The 20,256-nt window shown below is 38.0% G+C and overlaps 1 protein-coding gene across 1 annotated transcript; it reads right to left on the bottom strand.

The window, feature by feature from the left end:
- Positions 1-922: 922 nt before the first annotated feature.
- LOC147883229 (7-deoxyloganetin glucosyltransferase-like) lies at positions 923-2,774 on the bottom strand. The gene is made up of 2 exons (XM_087399957.1): positions 2,303-2,774; positions 923-2,142 (listed from the first exon to the last, which is right to left on the bottom strand). Exons 1-2 carry the CDS (start codon positions 2,772-2,774, stop codon positions 1,220-1,222), a joined length of 1,395 nt encoding a protein of 464 aa, XP_087256083.1. The 3' UTR covers positions 923-1,219.
- Between the last annotated feature and the right edge of the window lie 17,482 nt (positions 2,775-20,256).

Raw genomic sequence — 20,256 nt, 5'->3', positions numbered from 1 at the left:
GCTAGTCTTCAGGATGCATGCTGCTTCACATGCAACATAGCAGTGAGCACTTATAATGCTTTAACGATCTCATTCCAAATCCTTATTTCTTAATTTTTTGGTCTCATGTTCAAGTTTGGAATGTGTACTACAACTTGAAGACAAAGTTTACCGAATTCCATTGAGCAATGCATAAATTATGGGTTATGCAAGATAGCTATGTATAGAAAAGTCCTTGAACCTTACCAAAAATGGCTACACCCAAGCAAACAATGACCTTGCACTTTATAAATTCTTCTTCTGGTATAAGACATCTCTTCTTCTATGTCATTTGCATTCACATTTCCTTATTTGGTGATTTCGGTCTCCTTAGTCTTGATTGGATAGAGTATAGTATAGTTGACCTCAAATATTGAAAGCGTAAAGTGTGTGACATTCAATGTGTGAAAACATCATACATAATCTTCCCAAAATTGCAATTTCATAAATTGTATATTGTAAGTGTAAAATGTGTTACAATATTGGCCCAATGTACATAAAACATGTTGATTACTAAAAATTGCAATCGCATTCATCACTCTAACATTAAAGAATCATGTGATGTTTATTAAAAAGATAATCCTTAAGAGATACTTTTTTTAAGAGACACTTTTAACGAGGTTATACAAGAATTCAATGCAAATTCCTCGATTAGAACACTTTTATTACCCATGATTAAAATATAGTCTGCAACAACAAATAATGCCTTACATATCCATTTTCATATGGTCTTTACTATGGCAAGCTCAACACATTTTTGATTTACTTTGAATTGAATCCCTGTACCTAGCAAGCAATAGGCAGTGCAACTCATTCAAGTGAAGTGTAAACATATCTCAAGGGAGTCATTATCTATACTTTTTTTTCTAAATAAAAAGCCGGATATATCAAAAGGGGTGGTCAATCCCTCAAGACAAGGCCCATACAAAAATTGGCCATACGAACAGAGCTATCACTCAAGGCCTACACTGTGCTTGCATAGCAAGACATCACACTAGCATTGCGAAGCCAAGTAGCGGGTTGGAAAGTAATCTCTATACTTCAAGTGACACTTAACCACTATTTTTTCAAATGTTGTATGAATAAAAGACATCCTTTCTGCATACAAATCTCCAACTTTTTTTGAATGATACCCATTCCTAAACATGTCTCTATGTGTCATAGCTCCATGCGACCTAAATGGGAGAGTGACATTAGACACTCAAGCATCCAATGGATTTTGTAAGCTCTTCATGTCCTCAGCAAATTTGATCAAGTTTGTATGAGAGCTACCACCCTGCGAAGGAGCCTTCCTCACAATCTCCCTCAGCTCAAGCATTTTTTGCCTGGCCTGCTGCCCTTCTTTTCCAACCATGAGAGCCTTCACCTGCCTCTCCACCTTGTCCCTCAGAAACCCCCCCTCCTTCGTCCTCCCAATCTCCATCCCTACCCCCCATTCCTTCTCTATAAACCTCGCATTCGTCCTCTGCTCCATTCCCCTCGGACACCCCAGCATTGGTACCCCCATCCATAAACCCTCCAGCGTTGAATTCCACCCACAATGTGTCAAGAACCCTCCCACCGCTGCGTGCTCCAACACTGCTACCTGAGGGGCCCACAACACTACCCGCCCCCTCCCCCGTGTTCGCGATTCGAAGCCTTCCGGGAGCTTCAGCTCACCTTTGACTGCATCAGAGCGAATGACCCATAAAAACGGTTGTCCGCTTGCCTCGATCCCGAAAGCCAGCTCCGTGATTTCCTCTGGAGATAGGGTAGCATTGCTGCCGAAGGAGACGTATATAACGGAAGCATGCGCTTGCGTATCCAACCAGCTTATGCATTCCTGTAAAGCAGCAGGGGTTGTCTGGAAAGTATGATGGATTAGTGGACCAACCGCGTTAACTGGAATGTGAGCCTCCCGCAAACCATCGAAGGCGCTACTTTCTAGTTCGTACACAGAGTGGATGAGAACCCTCTCGGCTCTTCTCGCGTAAGATCCGACCGGGAGTAATGCCTCGATGTATATATCACAAATTACGCCTGGTACTCTCAACTCCCATGGGATTTCGTCCACAGGGAACCGAGGGACCCCCACGATGCAGTCAAGGAATTCCGGATTGTCGCTCTTCCAATTGAATGTCGTTTCTGGGATGTTCAGGACGAGAAGGCTTAGAATATAAACTTTGACAGTGCAGTCGCTGTCTAGTCCTAAAGGAGCGGTGTGCGCTTTGTTCACAGAAGCTGAATTGCAGAAAACCGAAGGCTGCTAAACGAAACGAAAATATGGCAATGCACAGCACGTTACCCTTATTAGGAATGTATCCTTTGGAGACGAGCTCAGATAGAGAAAGAAAAAACGCGTATGACGTCGCACAGCCCGTAAAGAAATCAATCCTAGGGATGTGAAATTGATCGGCTATGTCCTGCGTCCAGAACCTCGTCGTGTCGGCAACAATACAGGAGACGGGATGCTCAAGACTGACTGTGCGAATGAGATTCGACAATCCATCACGCATTGCGGTTGTGATTTTGAAGAAGTCTGCGTAGTCTTCAATCTCGGTGGGCAATCCATCAGGCACGACGTGGACTCGTATGGAGGGAGGAAGTGCACGGAGGCGGTTGGTCTTGGAGTGGACGGCGAAGGGTTGAGAGAAGAAGACCCAAGAGACGGAGAAGCCAGCGGCAAGGAGGGCTTTGGCGAGGGCGACGGCGCCATTAACGGGGCCAAGGCCAGCGCCAGGGACGAGGAGGGCATGGGGTTGGCGTGGGGAGTCCATGGGCGACACAATGAATGGATGTACGTGCTGCAAAGAACTACTATATATGCCTACAGATATAGGGAAGCTGGGTGAGGAATGGCGACGATCGTCACGGCCTGTGTCACACTGGTGACGACGTTCATGGCGAGTAGTAAAGCAATCTCGAGAGCCCAAATGGAAGCCAGAAGGGGAAGTGTTTGATTTGGAATAGAGAGTGACGCTGTGTGGGGAGGGTAGAGTCGTGATTGGGAACGTAGAAAGGGACTGCGTGACGCTGTTGAGTGGTGATATTGGCCGGAGCTTTTGAAGGGACTTACTACTGAGTCGTGATATTACTGAGTCGTGATATCAAGATCCAGAGTCCACAAGCTAAGAGAAAAAGGCAATATTCCTGATTAAGCGTTGCCCGAGAAGAGAAAACAAGCCACAAATCGAAAGTCCGGCAACAAAATGTATCCGTCTCAGATTCCTCCCCTTCTGAGGTTTCCCATCTAGTCGTGCAAATACTTCATCCCGCACGTTTTCCACACAAAAAACTAGCTTAATGACTTTTTCCATTCATAAAATATTGGTGGAGGAGGCACAATCTAGGAGCAAACAGTGGAGGAGCAAGGGTGCACCTTCTTGGGGAGATGCTTGCAAACAAGTTGGAGATATTAATATAAAATCTTTCAAACTCTTTTTATAAATTTCACAATATAGATAGGATGTAGTATATTTTCATTTGAATTTTGAAGTAAAAAGTGCAGATACTAGCAAATCTTTAATTTTTTTTGCATAAAAGTTTCAAATCCTAGCAAATGTTTCAAGCAATTATTTTCATTAGGACATATGAACTTTCAATAAAAATATAAAATTTTATCTTCTTAACGAAACTAACTTGAAAAAATCATGCTTGCTTGAGAGAGAGAGAGAGAGAGAGAGAGAGAGAGAGAGAGAGGAGTGATATAGTAAACTAGTAGTGAAATTGGAAAGTCCAACCTAGACCAATACTCATGGCACAAAAATTACAACCTAAAGAATTTCAAAAAAACATAAATTTTGTTTCTTGGAGGCTGATTTCATTTTACTAAGACCTTCTTGAAACGGATATGGCATTTGCGAGATATGAATTTTTGAAATCGGAGGAGCCAAATTAGGAGTATGAAGCCATTTTTTGAACTTTTGGGGGGGAATCCAATTAATTAGTTTTCCTAAAGAATTCATGACCAAATTAAGCTAAGGTGGAAAATCACCTATAGTCGTATTTGTCCATTAACATAAAAGGACTTGTAATGAAACTTTTCACCCCATTTGTAACGAGTTTGTAACAACTACTTTCTAACATCTTGTGTCTAATTTAATAGTGGTAGTTTAGACTTGTGTGCACCCATCTCTATGTTTAATCATTGTTGTTACTTTTTATCAATACAACAATACCAATATTACAACTGGTTCTAGAGAATCAGTAAGTAAGTATGCTAGATTGGGATAGTTTCTATGTTTAATAGTGGTGGCCATTAATATCTACCACAATAGCCAATATGCACCACTTTCTAACATCTTGCATTTGAGTTAATAGAAGTATTTATATTATAATAGTGTTTTAGGAATACGATACCCATTTTCTACAATAAGACAATATGTGTGATAGTTTGGGCTAGTGTAAACCCACCTCTATGTTTAACATTGGTTTCTAGTAGTAGGTAGCACTTAAGATCAATAGAATAGTACCAATGTTACAACCAGTTTTCAATAAGTAGTTAGTAGGAGGACAGTACTCGTATTGAAACTGATTTTCTACAATCAGATCTAGTAAATGTGGTAGTTTGGGTGAGCTTAATAGTGGTTGTCCTAAGTATTATTTACCACAAGAACTAGTTTAACGTCAATATCCAAAATTGGGTATAGGTAGAAATATTTGCTACCATTGGCTACTACTCAGTTGTTTCTAAGTTAATGAATGCTTGAACAGTTTGACTCTCCTCTCTTTTGCTGCATCATTGTTGTTGTCTTGTTTCGCTTCATGGTATTAGAGCTCCACGCATCTTTTCCAATGGTATTAAAGCCAACACAGCCAGAGATCTAGCACAAGTGAGCATAGTGCATCTTCCTCAGTCGAGCGGTTGACACTTTTATCCACAGTTGTGGAGATTGATATTTCATCCACCGCCAATGTGAAGGATGGCATCTTATTCACACTCACTATGTGAAGTGTTTGCAAGCTCGAATCCATATTGTTTTCTAGAATCATAATTATTGGACTGGTTTTAATGTCAAGATTTGCAACCAATATTGATCTTGGGATAGTAGCATATTATTCCTATGTAAAATATGGTTGCCTCCAGTATTCACTATTGGATGGTAACCACTATTATGTAAACTAGAAACAATGAACAATACATTTGTTATTACCTCCAATGATAATATTAGTCTACTACACGGAAGTCCATTTTTTTTACTTATTTCTTGATGCTTTGTGGGCCTTAGAATGTTTTTTGCCCTCAACTAGAAAATCATCGGTAGAGTTTGTGGGTGCAAACTTTGTAAGTATAGGTGTTGGTATGTGAGTCAATATAGGCATCAACTTTAGATTTTGCATTGAGCATACTTCTATACCGATACAAATAACCCAAGGAAATTATAGAAAGTAGTTTGCAACAAGACCCAAATGATGGCTCCCAGGATAAAGATGAAGGGGATGCACAGATGATTACAGATGATGACATGGATCATCTTCATGGCTCACAAGATTACGCAAAGAAATCACGGACATATATCTTGGTATTACAATTTACTTTTCTTTTACAAGCATTAGATTTAACTATAACCTATCAATCTCACAAGCTTTTGTTTTTTTAATAGATGGTAGAGGAGAAGGAAAAAGACATGATTTCACGTGGATCTGAAGTCAGGAGTAAGTGACACCCCAACCTCCTATTTACTTTTGTCAGAAGTAAGATGTAGTCAATTAAGAAAGATTCTTAATTGGCCATGCAATTTGCATTGAAGTTTCGTGGCTCTGGACCTATAGGCCAAGAAGTTTTATTTTGCCAATTCAATGGCAAGATATCATGGCAATGTGTTAGCATAAGTGTACTCTTAATGCATTGTAGCTTTCATGGTACATTTATCTTTTGTGATGCACTTATTCATTCCCTTGTATGTTGTGATGGATAGGTCTACATCAAGGTTAATAAGTGCAATCGAACACATCACAAAGTATGATGGTGACTTGCAAGAAGCAATGGACTTACAAAATAATGCACACAGCTATGGGTGGAGAGTGTGCTACAACTGCAAGTTGCTCCTCAATGAAATATTTGATGTGAAGGGCTCACAATCAATGTCTACATATTCTAATGTAGAACTATATACATTTGTGGCTCATACCATTCGATACATAATTGCTTAATCTCCAATTGAAGTAAATGAGACACCCAAGTCTGCATCAAAGGCTCTCGAGGAAGTAGAGACTCAATATACTCCCAATCCATCACAGCCTTTAAAGGAGCCTTCTCCCGAAGCATCACAATCAAGTCCAGCTGCTGCAAAAGTAGAGATTCAACATACGCCTGAGGAGTCTAAAGCCAAAGAATCAGAAGGAAGTCCACTTGCGGAAGTAGAGACTCAATATACAGCCAAAGCATCACACCATTTAGGGGAGTCTATGCCTAAAGTATCCTAGCAGAGTCCAATGGAAGGTCCAATGGAAGTAGAGACTCATTCTACGCTGCAAGCATCACAAACTCCCGAGGAGTCTATGCCCAAGGAATCACAATCTAGCCCACACTCAAAAGCAGAGATTCAATATATGCCCGGAGAATCACAACCTCTAATGGATTCTAGCCTAAATTATCACAACCGAGTCCATGCTCTGAAGTAGACAAATTCTATGCCCGAAGGAAGAGTCCATATACGCCTAAAGCATCAAAGCCTTGAGAGAAAGAGTCTACTTCCAAAGCATTACAATGGAGTCCACAGCAAGCATCAGAGTCCACTTCATTGTGAAGCATGTAGAGGAGTTTAGCATGTACATGATTTTATTTGAAGTAGAAAAAACTTTAGAAAAACTTTATTGGTAAGTGATACATGTACAAGTGCAAAGTCAAAAAACTTTGTATTTGTGATTTTACTGCTCATAATGCTATTTTGGTTGATTTTATTATATGTGTGAATACATAATGGACATTTACTCATAGATACATAATGGGCATTTATCATGGATACATATTATATGTGTGACTTGTTTTCCTTGGTTCACAATGTTATTTTGGTTTATTTTATTAAATATGTGAATACATAAGGGGCATTCACTCATGGATACATAAGGGACAAACATCATGGATACACTTGATGAGAATTTGCAACTCAAAACAATAAGATTACTCAAATTATGCTACAGGGTCAAAGTTTATAACATTATAGAGTCCTAAGAGCCACACTTGATGAGAATTTGCGACTCAAAAACAAACTATATTAGCAATTCCAATATAATTTCCTCAGTCCTACCAGGCTTGTTGTAGAGAATACAAAATAAGATTAACGACTATTACAAGCCACACAGGCCAAGACCACACTAGAATATCTCAACATTAGTCTCTCTTATCTTCTCAAGAACCCAATCTTCCACTTTAACTTCACGTCTATATCCTCAGGTAGCCAGGTATCCAGGGAAGAGAGGCACGCTCCACATCAAAACGCCCATATCGAGTCTTCTGAGTCTCCTCCCTCTCTGCGCACCTCTGTGCATTGAATTCCTCTCTCTCCATCCATGTCAATGGAGAGCCTTGTTGAATTCTTGCATCTCTCCTTACTCCTTGGTCAGCAATCCATTCTTTGAGACTGTTAATTCCGGACTCCACATCTCCGATGATGCCAATGGCATCCATGGATGGGGAGATGATAAATTAAGAGAGATGGAAGAAGAAAGTGATTGCAGAAGGACTAGGATGGAAGAAAGAAGAGAGCGTTTGTGGAAGGACTAGGACGGAAGAATACAAGTTTGCAGAAGGACTAGGATGGAAGAAAGAAGAGAGTGTTTGTAGAAAGACTAGGATGGAAGAATACAAGTTCAGTAATGCAATGTCAAGGGTGAGGAGTGAAGGAAATAAATAGAGCAAGAATGAGAGAAAGATGTGTTTGCTATGATAAGTATGGGTGAGCGCCGTAGTGTGTTTGCACATATGAGTATGGGTGAATGGTCCAACTGACACTTTAACCGATAGTGTGAAATGAAAGGTTTGGAATAAAGTCAGTGGAGCATTGGGAATGCTCTACTTTAAGTGAGTGGAGCATTGGGAATCAATACTTGGAAGTGAAAGATTACAAACAATTATTATGTTCTTCTCATCAGACATTTAATATTGCAAGGCAAAGGGCAAACTTAGCTGTGACGAAGGCTAGCACTAAGGGAGAAAGATAATAAAAAAGTAGTCCACATTCCCTTCATTTAAGCTATGATTTCTTGTGAAGACTATACGATTTCATTTTTTGTCTCTCCCAGAATAAATGGTTCTAAGAAAAAGTTCCTTAAACAATCTAGTTGGTATGGTAATGCACTAGTTAAGACAGAAAGAATTGAAATTAGTGTTTAGAAAAACCTGAAAACACAAATCAATGCATGCAAATGTTTCTTTGGAAGATAAATGTTTTAAAATGTGCCACAAGTTTTGAAACTTTTAAACAAACACGTGTTTTTGTAACTATGCTTAGGGATCGCTACCCTACGAGTCAAGCGTGGTATACTGGATGCACTTGCAGGAGGCTAAGGTGGAGTCCTTGTTCAATGGTTTGGTATCAGGGCTCGTTTTTGGCACTTATAGGGTTGTGTTATGAGTGTGAAATCGCACGTGAATGTAGGACTGACGCTGATTAGGAACTAGTCATGAATTTTTGAGCATGGCTTTGATTGGTTGTTTTGGAGTTCTCTCCTCTATGGATAAACTAATCTAAGCTATACCAATCGTCAAATCAAAGAAAATGCAAGAAATAATTTCTTTTTCATATTCGTTTTAATAGGTTACTTGTAAGACAAGAGTTATAAACAAATTTTGATTCTTTTCACATATAATTTAAGTATATTTAATTTAGCAAAATATTTTAAACTAAATTAAATATACTTTAAATATACATTTAATGTAAAATGAATTAAAAATTAAAGATTAAATAAAAATTACAAACTCATGAAATAGAGAGTATGTAAACACATAAATTATAAACTAAGGTAAAATAAATAAAAATAAAATGATGAAATGATAGACATTAAAAAAATCCTTCATTTTTTTTCTCTTATATATATATATATATATACATATATACATATATATTCATATATATATATATATATATATATATATATATATTGTTTGATTCTTTTCACAAAGAATTAAAGTATATTTAATTAAGCAAAATATTTTAAACTAAATTAAATATACTTTAAATATACATTTAATGTAAAATGAATTAAAAATATAAATGCATTATCTAAGATAAACTTAAATGCAGAAATACAAAAAGATTATATCTTAAAAACATTAATTTTGATTTAAATAAAAAATGATATACAAACTAATGAAATTAAAATTATGAAATGGTAGACCTCCGTCTCCACTTTATGCTAGATCAATAAAATAATTAACTAAGTAACTAATCAACAAAATAATTAACAAATTATTTTATTAATTTACTAACCCCCTCTCCTATAACCCTCCCTTTATTAATCAACTAATTAATTTACTAACTCCCTCCCCTTATATCTTATTAATTAACTAATTAATTTACTAATCCCCTTCCCTTAACTCATGAGGCTGAGATACATATACCTCCTTGTGTGAATCACCATGCAAGAAGGCAGTCTTGATACTAGTAGCTGATGCACTTCCCATCCATGGCATGCCGCCAATGCAATTGTGCACTTGATAGTTCTCCATGGCCAAGGCTAGAGGCTATGGCTAGTCTATCCACATGACAGGAGACTTCTGTGACTAATGTTGTGGGGATTGCATGGGATCTTGGCACTACAGTGGGGCTACTTGGAGCTACTACAATGATTACGAACATTGTGCTTTTGCTGATGCTACTGCTCGAGGTGGAGGCACTATTGGAGACCTTGGTGAGGAAGCTACTCAACCACCCACACATAATTTAGCATCCACAAAATGATCCATGTCATCATCTTCAATCCTCTTATGCTCCACCTCTTTCTCGTAGCTAATAGTTAGATCAACTTGCAAGTGAAAGTGTGCCATGCAAGCCTTTCTTTCAATAATATTAGTGGAATATCATTTTCTAAGAAGATCTTTGAAAAGATATCCCATTTGTAATAATAAGGTGACCTCCCAATTAGGCAGTTGCAAGTATTCCAACATAGTAATCGAAAGACTTCCACTTTTTGTGGACATTCATAGATTTTGGAGTGCACTTGATGATGAGAGGACCTGTGGATTTCTTTCTTCTCTAGCATGAGATGCAAACTCTTGGAAGTCCCCCTTATGTTATGTTGTAGGGAGTGGTCAGGATATGGACTCCGCATGCATAAGAGGAACGATTTAAGGCATTGGATCTTTAATGCACATTGTCTCTTGCTTGTCTTGGTTGTGTACACACCACTGTAGATCTTGAAATCACAGGCATGAACTTTCTTCAAAGTGTTATACATCTTTTCCTTGTTTTTTTTATTGACAAAAATGACAATATTGCAAATTCCAACTCTACTAATGGTGGTATATAGTACTCTATTAATGAATTGGTGAATATCATTGGAAGAAACCTCATCAATAATGAATACTTGGGGCTTATCCCAACTTATTTCATCAAGTAAAAAGTCCTCATCTGAAACGCACCTGTACGCTACAACCTTTCCAGATTCTAAAGTGATGTTCACATTGAATTAAAAGCCATGGTTGAGATCCCTTGATATTCTCAGTTTATGCTCATTCACAAGCTTCTCAACATATGCAATCACCTGTGGTGGGATTTGGGCTCCCATGCATGAGGTGGCATCTTCGGACCCATCTTCTTGATTCTTTATCCACTTATGTGCCCATGCCTTTTCCTTAGTTGTGGATAAAGCAGCTATATGCTTCACAATATTAGGGTCAATATTGCATTGACCAATAGGGATATCTTTTTTTGTGAGCAAATATCTAATCACACTTCCATTGCATCATGTTTCACCTATATGTTGATGCACTCCTCCATGCAATGATCTTTGTCCTTCCTACCAAAAAACCATTCTTTCAAGTGAGGAGTTTCTCTATTGCCATGCTATCCGGCAAATATTTTACGGGCCTCCACATTCTTGTTGTCACCTCTTTTTTCTCAACCTTTGACTTTTGTGATAGTAACAAAGGACCTTCATAAGTAACCTCACCCTTCTCGTATGCACGGCAAATTGCCACAACTTGCCCAAACACCTCATCAGGCCAAAAAAATATACTTGTGTACTCTGCATATCTATCTCTCGCTACCTTGAAGCTTGTGAGATATTCTTCCCGTTCTTGATTTCCCCTTGGTACAACTGCACTTAAACATGTATAAAATTTGACTAATGTGTCTGCATCCACTTTTGTGGCAGTTCTTTTCAAATGTATTGCTGGAGAACCAAGTGTCATCCATATACACCTTGCTTTCATTAGGATTTCCGATGTCAAGGTTATCTTACGTTTTGCAAAAATATCGTGATTCAGTCTTTCGGACTCAATCAAATATTTTGTTGGATGCTTAAAAATACATATTGTGGCCATATAAAAATTGAATGGAAGAACCTTTGAAATTTGCTCTGCAGTAGTGAGTCTTCTGGAGTCCTTTGCTTGTCTAGCAAGTTCATTACAAGCATACACATGATGCTAACCATCAATCGGCTCAAATTTACAAGCAGCAAGAAACTTCTCTTTGCCTCTTTCAAAAATCTCTTGGAATTTGTCTGTTCACCCTGTTCATGCAGAATTTGTCAAAGGCATTGTGTGAAGAATTTGGTAAACGTCTCCTCAAAATGGGTAGGTCCTTCAAACATAATTCCATTTTCACAGCTACCTATATTTGGACAAAACATGATTGGACATAAGACTACATTAGAAACCACGAGTTTCTTGCCATCCACCAAAGCTTTGAATATCTGCATCGCATAAGATATATCAAGATTCCTATTGTTGGTAAAAATAGTTGTTGACTCCACATCTCAAGCATTCACAGCATAGGGCTTTTGTCCCCATATATATCCGACATCATCTTCTATGATCATCTCATTAAGACAGAGATTGAGATTCTTTATTGACATGAGCTCATCTTGAAACGTAAATACAATTCAAACACATACAATAGCACCAAAAATCGAATATGCATGGAAACTCATGAAAGACAAGAGTCAATCACTGGGTACAATCTCCCCCCTCGAGGTGTGTGGCTCGTGATCCCACACCACGAGTATTTAGAATATTTCAATAAGCACATGAGCCATAGATACAAAGTCATGTATTCATCTCTTGATCATCCCTTTTCCATACATTTCTCTTGAACATCCTTTTACCTTACTTTTCTCTATGTCACTCCTTTTCTCACGTACTCATCCAAAATTACATGTCAAAGGTGGAGGGCTTTTAAGCACTGTCCTTTATTTAAAAATGTAATGACCCTTGGCCATTTAATATATCACATAGCACTAGCACAAAACCATGGCATTTAGCCTATATTCCCTTGAGCATGTTTACTCCCATCCGTCCATGTCATTCCCTATACTCAATAAACCAATCCACCATTAGTCAAATACTTAGCATAATGATATACATCATATGATTAGCCAATCATACTAATTAATGGTATTTACAAACGACAATCTATTAATGTGAGTATTTCTAAATGGCATCACCCATGATACTTATTAATGGCACACATTTAGTTAAGCATCCCTGACTAAACCCAAGTATTAAATAGAACACCCACCATGTCTGGTGTAATCCTATAAATACTTTATGTCATTTCAAACAAGAGCTTTAAGAAATGCTTTCTCGTAACATTCCCTCTTGCTTAAGGTGCAACTGACCTCAGTTGTCATTCCATTTACATGAGTTAAGGATATCAGGATGGTCTCGAAAAAACTGCTCAAGGAACCACTATGCATTCTCTTTTGGATGATTTTTAAACTTCAATAAATAGGAGTTATAAATCTTTCCTTTGCGCGTTCTTTGATGATCATCTAGAACACAATCAGGCTCAAGAACTTCAACTTCATCCACAATCAAAGGTGGTTCTTCATATACAGGATGTGTTGGTAATTCTCCTTAAAAGGTTTCAAGAGATGAATGTGAAAGGAGTTATGAATCTTCCCAATGATTTGGCAAGTCCAAACAATAAGTCAAATCATTTACCTTAGCGATAACCTTGAAAGGTCCATAAAACCTTGGTGCTAATTTCACTGCAGGGCATTTATCTACACTCTTTAAATGCCTCTTTTCAATTCATAGAAGGACAACATCTCCTTCCTTATACATCATATGACATCTTTTTTTATTTACTTGCTTAGTATACTTCTCTTGATCTCTCTTAATGGCTTCAGTCACTTCTCTCATGATCTGATCATAATTTCTTGTAAAATTATATGCACCTTCTATCTTTTAACTAATCCTTATGATAGGGATCGATAATAACTTTCCATAAAATATTTCAAATTCCTATAGCGGAATGGATTGTATTGTTATAAGCAAATTGCAATAAATGCAAATACTTATCCCAATTTCTACCTTGAGCATTAGTATATATCTGCTACATATCCAACTTTAGTATTGTTGGTTATGTCCATTTGTCCATTTGCTTCAGGATGGAAAGCTTAATTAAAATCCACCTTGGTGCCAAGATTTTCAAATAAAGTTCTCCAAAAGGCACTACAAAACTTGGAGTCTCGATCTAAAACTATAATCTTTGGTAATATTCCATGATGTGGAAAAACGTACTTCAAATACATGTGTACCGCTTATGGAGCAGATAATATCTTTTTGCAAGGCAAGAAATATGCTTGCTCGTTAAGCGGTCCACGATAGTCCTGATCATGTTATTCTGATTAAAAGTCGAAGGAAATCAAGTAATAAAATCCATAGATATTTGTTCCCAAGACTGTGAAGGAATAGGCAAAGGCATTAATAGTCCTGGCATTTGTCCCTTGAAACTTTTAATCTTTTGGCAAATCAAAGACTCAGCAACATACTTAGAGATGTCTTTCTTTATTAAAGGCCAATGAAATTCTTTAACAATACTTTGATAAGTTGCAGTCACCCCTCGATGTCCCACATAAGGAGGTTGATGCATTTCCTCCATTACTTGTAATCTAAATGGACTGGTGACACAAAGCCTTTTCTCATAAAAGAGATATCCATCATTCACTAAATAGCTAGATATAGGACTCCAATTATTTTATTCAGTATTAGTCGGAGAAATTAGAGTCATCATGGTAAGAATTTTTCATTGCCTCAAATGGTTGTATTTTAATTACTGAGATGTTGATTTTCGATCTTCGACTTTATGCATCTGCAACCATGTTTTCTTTTTCGAGTTAATATTGAATCATTGGCTGAAAACTTTGAATAAAAGAAGCCCATTTGATATGTCTATCAGAAATCAATGGTTGCATCAAGATGTGCTTAATGCTTTGTTGAGATCTCAATCTTGATCAAGAATTATGAGCCCATTAAATAATGCTTCCAAATCCTTAGGGCATGTACAACTGCTATCAATTCTTTGTCATAGGTGCTATAATTGTACTCTTCTAGCTTAAGCTTTCTACTTTCAAATGCTATTGGATGATTATCTTGCATAAGCACGGCTCCAATCCCAGTTCCACTAGCATCACTTATGACAACAAAGAAAGGTCATGAAAAGTCCGGTAACTGAAGTACTGGGGATTTGACTAAAGCTTCTTTTAAAGCTTGAAATGACTTTTCATGGCTGGAAGTCCAAATGGACTTTGTAGTAAAGCAAAGTTCCTAACGAATTTCCTATAGTAACTACATAAGCCTAAAAATGATCTTAACTCATGTATATCTTTAGGCTTTGGCTAGGTTTCTATACATTCCACTTTCTTTGGGTCTACTTGAATACCTTCAGTTGAAATGATATGACCCAAGTATTCAATGCAATCTTGAAAGAATAGACTCTTCTTAGAATTGATGTAATTGATAGATCCTCAGCTTCATCGAAGGTGTACACTACCTCTACTGGAGAAACCATTGAAGCTGATTGCCATTTTCTCTGTGTGGAAAAGAAGGTGGGCTCCTCGTGGCTGCAATCTACTTTGTTGGCTGCAAATGCTGAGTCGTAGCCGCTTTGGAGCTGAAGACTTCGGTTGTTGCCTAGCCATTGATGGCGCTGGCATTGGAGGCTTGTGTCAAGGCATTGATTGGAGCTATGGGTCGTTTGGCATTGTAGAGATGAGGCGGGACTAGGACCATAGCAGCCCATGCTATCACTGTGGAAGGGCTGCTATGCATGGAACTAGAGCCGTGGGTTGACTGTCATGCAAGCCTAGCTATAGGGAACTTTGGAGAGTAGCCTGTTGGTGCATTGCTATTTAAGCAGATGGAGAGCCGCTTCTTGAAGTCGTGCCTTTGCTATTGTCATGAGCTCGTTGCTACTTTGCTTATAGTAGGTGGCTCGTTGCTACTTTGCTTGTCGTAGGTGGCTCATTGGAGGTCACTGCAACTTTGATGGAGGCCTATCTACAACTAATTGCTCAAGACCTGCAACTAGTCCAAGCATAGGGATCTCTCCCTCTCTCTCACTCAAAGTCTCATAGAGATCTCTCATGAAAGAAATGCAATGAACGGAATTCTCAAATGAATTGGATGGAAATTTTTCAAATGGACGGAAATTCTATCACTCATGGGAAGTGAAAGAACTCTCAATCTCTCTCAATCTTTCGATCTCTATCTCTATCTCACTCTCACATACGGATCGCAATGCTTCAGTGGAAGGCAAGGGAGATCTGATACCATGACAAAATATGAAGAGGGGAGAGAAGAAGAGTGGAGATGAGGAGAGAGGGCACAGCTAGAGAGCACACCACAAATGACTAACTATACACTAGATTTAGTTGAAAAAATAGAACATATACAAACCCATTTAGGGTTAGGGTTAGGGGATAGATAACCCTTTCCTTTATAGCACTCTATAAGGTTAGTGCTATGCACATATGATCACTTGATGGTGCTATGCACACGTGATCACATGATGTTGAGCATGAACTCTCAACACCGTTTGCATTCTGAAAGCAGTTTTGTAAACATCTTCTTTCGTCATTCTAACTTGATGATAACCAGATTTAAGATCAATCTTGCTAAAGACTTTAGCTCCTCTCAACTTGTCAAGTAAATCATCTACTCTTGGAATTGGATACCGATTCTTGACTATAAGTTTATTAAGTGCTCTATAGTCCACACACATCCTAAATGTGCCATTTTTCTTTTCAGCAAAAGGACTGGAGCACCATACGAAGAGCTACTTGGTCTAATCAATTTCCTTTCTAGCAATTCTTCAATTTGTCTTTGAATCTTTTTTCTTTCTAAGATGTTTGCTTGATATGGAGCTCTACAAGGAGGTGAATTTCTAGGTAAAATCTCTATGTGATGATCTTCAGGTCTAGACTTAGGTAAACCTGGGGGTAATTTGTCCAAGAAACAATCCGAAAATTACGAGATAAAATCTTTAAAATCGTCATTCGATTTAATTTGTGCGGCCGTAATCAAATTAACCAAAACCAGAATTGATTTTTCACCTTTCCTAAAAGCCCTTTTAGCTTGTGTGTGATTCAACAAAGGATTCATTTCATTCTTTATTCATCCCTTTAAAAAAATTCGACTATCCTTGTGTCTGATCCACATTTGGTGAGTGTTATAGTCAACATCAAAATTAAATTGATGTCGCCATGGCATTCCCAAAATTATATATTTTCCACTTAGAGGAGCCACTAAGAAATTTCTCTTTTCTTTATATGGATCAATCGTGAGTTCCAAATTTTTCACTTCATTCAAGCAATTATACCTAGTTCTAGTAAAAGTAGCTTTAGCCTTGTACTATGTTGGTGAAACTTTAAGATTCATTGCTTTTACTAATCATTCAGAAATGAAATCGTGTGTACTTCCGTCATCGTGTAGAATAAATATTTCTTTCTCATTTATTTTCCCCCTCATTTTAAGCAATGCATAAGGAGAAAACTTACCTGATTTACCTGAGTTAGAAGTGTTACCCTCTTGCTTGACTTCATTGATCACATTAATCTTTGCGGTTGATGCCTTCCTCTTTTTTGGACAATTATTTGCATAATGTCCCTCTTTGTGGGAGTTGAAACAAGTTCCCTTCTTCAAGTTGGTCTTCTTTTCTTCTTTTGATTTGTCGCAGTCCTTCGAAGATGTAGTCAATGGCCTAAAGTGAGAATCTGGCTTGAACTTAAACTTCTTTTCCCTCTTATGAAAAGGAACAAAAGGTTTACTCTTTTCTCTGTCCTTGGGTATCCCGTTCTTTCTTTCACAACTTGTAGCAAGTGATATGGCCAAACTCAAAGAATGAGGATGAAACATGTTGATCTCGGCTTTTATTTTAGCCTTAAGACTAGATACAAATTTCCTCTTTTGCTCTTTCTCAGAAATCCTATCTATGGTTTGAAGTTGAATGAGAGATTGCCAAAATCTCTCAACATATAAAGCAACATTCTCTTTTTCAAGTTGATGCAGACTATCCCATTGTTAACGGACTTTCAACTTGAATTGTGTCGGAAGAAAGTCTTTCTTCAATCTTTTCTTCAATGCCTTCCAAGTAGTTGGTCGTCTTTTACTATTTTTGACCACATTCCACCATAGTGCCGCATTGTCAATAAGATGGTTAACAACACATTTAATTTTGCCTTTTTCAGGAAACCGTTCACCCTAGAAATAATCATCATGTTGTCGAGATATGAGAGAAATAGCGCGAAAATAAGAGGGGTAGAAAAGTAGAGGGCTCTAATAAGTTGTGGAGAGATTTGATAACTTATCAAGCAATTCCCTTCCTCTTATCATTCAAAAATTGCTCTTATCTTCTTCTTCAACATTTTCACCTTGATGATCATTTTCGAACCCACTGATGTGCTCACAATTAGCTCGAACGGACAGGGGAAATGGATTCATAGGGTCTGAAAACCCTGTAGCCGACTCTGGAAGCCAATCTGTTGCCAAAATTTTCAACCATGATCTTTCTCTCCTCTGCGCAGCCGTCCGAGGTAGGAAGAGTTACTTGGATGAATTTCCTCTCAAGTGCCATCCTTTGCTTGTTTAAAGAGGCTTGGAAGGACCTTTGAAAGGCTAGAGCAATGGAAGGAGGAATGGAGGAAGCTTGGAGAAGCAAGAAGTTGCGAGGCGTTGCGAATCATCACTAAATAGAGAAAGCTCTCTGTTTTCATTTTCTTCCAAGAAGAGACTTAGTTCAAAGTCTTAAGGCCCCTAAAAATTGACTTCACAATTTTACCACTCTCCCAATCTCCCAAGTACATTTGGAGCTCTCTTTTTGAAATCTCAATCGACACATCCTTCAACTCTCTTTCCAAGAATTTCTTGGGGAAGTACCTCTCAATCTTAGTCCTCGTGGAGTGTAGCAAGAGCTCTGATACCACTGAAACGTAAATACAATTCAAAAACATACAATAGCACCAAAAATCGAATATGCACGAAAACTCATGAAAGACAAGAGGCAATCACTGGGTACAATCTCCCCCCTCAAGGTGTGTGGCTCTTGATCCCACACCAAGAGTATTTATAATATTTTAATAAGCACATGAGCCATAGATACAAAGTCACGTATTCATCTCTTGATCATCCCTTTTCCATACTTTTCTCTTGAGCATCCTTTTAGCTTACTTTTCTCTATGTCACTCCTTTTCTCACATACTCATCCATCATTACATGTCAAAAGTGGAAGGCTTTTAAGCACTCTCCCTTATCCAAAAATGTAATGACCCTTGGCCATTTAATACATCACATAGCACTAGCACAAAACCATGGCATTTAGCCTTTATTCCCTTGAGCGTGTTTACTCCCATCCATCCATGTCATTCCCTGTACTCAATAAACCAATCCACCATTAGTCAAATACTTAGTGCAATGATATACATCATTAGCCAATCATGCTAAATAATGATATTTACAAATGATAATCCACTAATGTGAGTATTTCTAAATGGCATCACCCATGATACTTATTTATGGCACACGCTTAGTTAGGCATCCCTGACTAAACCCAAGTATCAAATCGAACCCCCACCACATCTGGTGCGATCCTATAAATGCTTTATGTCATTTCAAACAAGAGCTTTGAGAAATACTTTCTGGTAACACATCTTGATCTTCCTCAACCTCTTGGTTTGACTCTTCTTCCTCTTTATTTTCTCTATCCTCCTCTTTCTCTTGTACTTGTAGTTTCTAAGTGGAGGATTATTGCCTTTTTTTCAAAGTAGCCTTTGGAATTGTGTCCTCTTTATCTTTTACCTGTACTTTCTGAACAGAGGAACGTTGTCTTTTTGTGAAAGTAGCCTTTGGAACTATGGCCCTTGTAGTATTAATCTTTTCTATTTTGCATCTTTCTTTTCCTTTGATAGGCTGCACCAACATGGCTGTGGCTCATTCTTCCTCTTCTTCTATCTTTTGTATTTCTTTAATACGCAATGGTTGTGTTGCTTCTTCATTTTTTTGTTCGAACACAGCATCTGCTTCTGTTTCTATCTCAAAGAGTTTGCATGCATACCCTTGACGTGGGGCTCCTTGTCTAGGCTGCTTCTGAGCCAAACTAGCAGCTCTCTCATCCTGCTTGTATCCTCTTTGTTTCTAAACCAAACTAGCATCCATCTAATCCTTCTCATGCCCTCTCTATTTTTGAACCAAACTAGCATCCCTCTCATCCTCCTTATGCCCTCCCTGCTCTTAACTAAATTCATGGTCTATCTTGAGTGATGATGTCTTAAAGTACTCAACCATAATCTTTTGACGCAACCTACTTGCCTCTGCACTCAGAAATGTACTCCATTCATCCATGAGAGTGTGTAATTAAGTTTGTAATTCTATAAAGTTTGATGGTGGAGGAGGTGGCATTGCGAACCTATTTAGACCTCTTGATAAGATAAAATGATACCCCCAATATTAGGTTGTGAACACTTCACAAAAATATCTAAGTACGGTCTCTTTTCCATCGTAATTCCCACAACCATGCTAGAAGTTATATCTTTCTTAGAGAAGCTTGCATTCCATGGCTCCTCATTTTGCTCCATATCTTTCCTTGACATCATAAGATGTAGCTCAGTTTTTCTTTAAATGAGAAACCAAACTTTTCTTCCCATGTGCATGTGAGTCCACTTCCCTTCAAAGTTATCAGGGGCATACTCTTTCCCATTGAAATGTAAGGTGGTGCTAGAGACAAAAGCTTTAATCTCTTGAGAGTGTTCCATAATAATTGAAAATCCTACATTACAAATAATTCACAAGACTTTAGATATGATGCTTCAATAAAATAG

The sequence above is a fragment of the Dipteris shenzhenensis genome, chromosome 28 (assembly GCF_047967505.1).
Source record: "Dipteris shenzhenensis isolate YYH24624 ecotype China chromosome 28, Dip_SZ_1.0, whole genome shotgun sequence".
NCBI lineage: Eukaryota > Viridiplantae > Streptophyta > Polypodiopsida > Gleicheniales > Dipteridaceae > Dipteris > Dipteris shenzhenensis.
The sequence above is the reverse complement of the archived record's forward strand: the minus strand, read 5'-3'. Positions and strand labels throughout refer to the sequence as shown.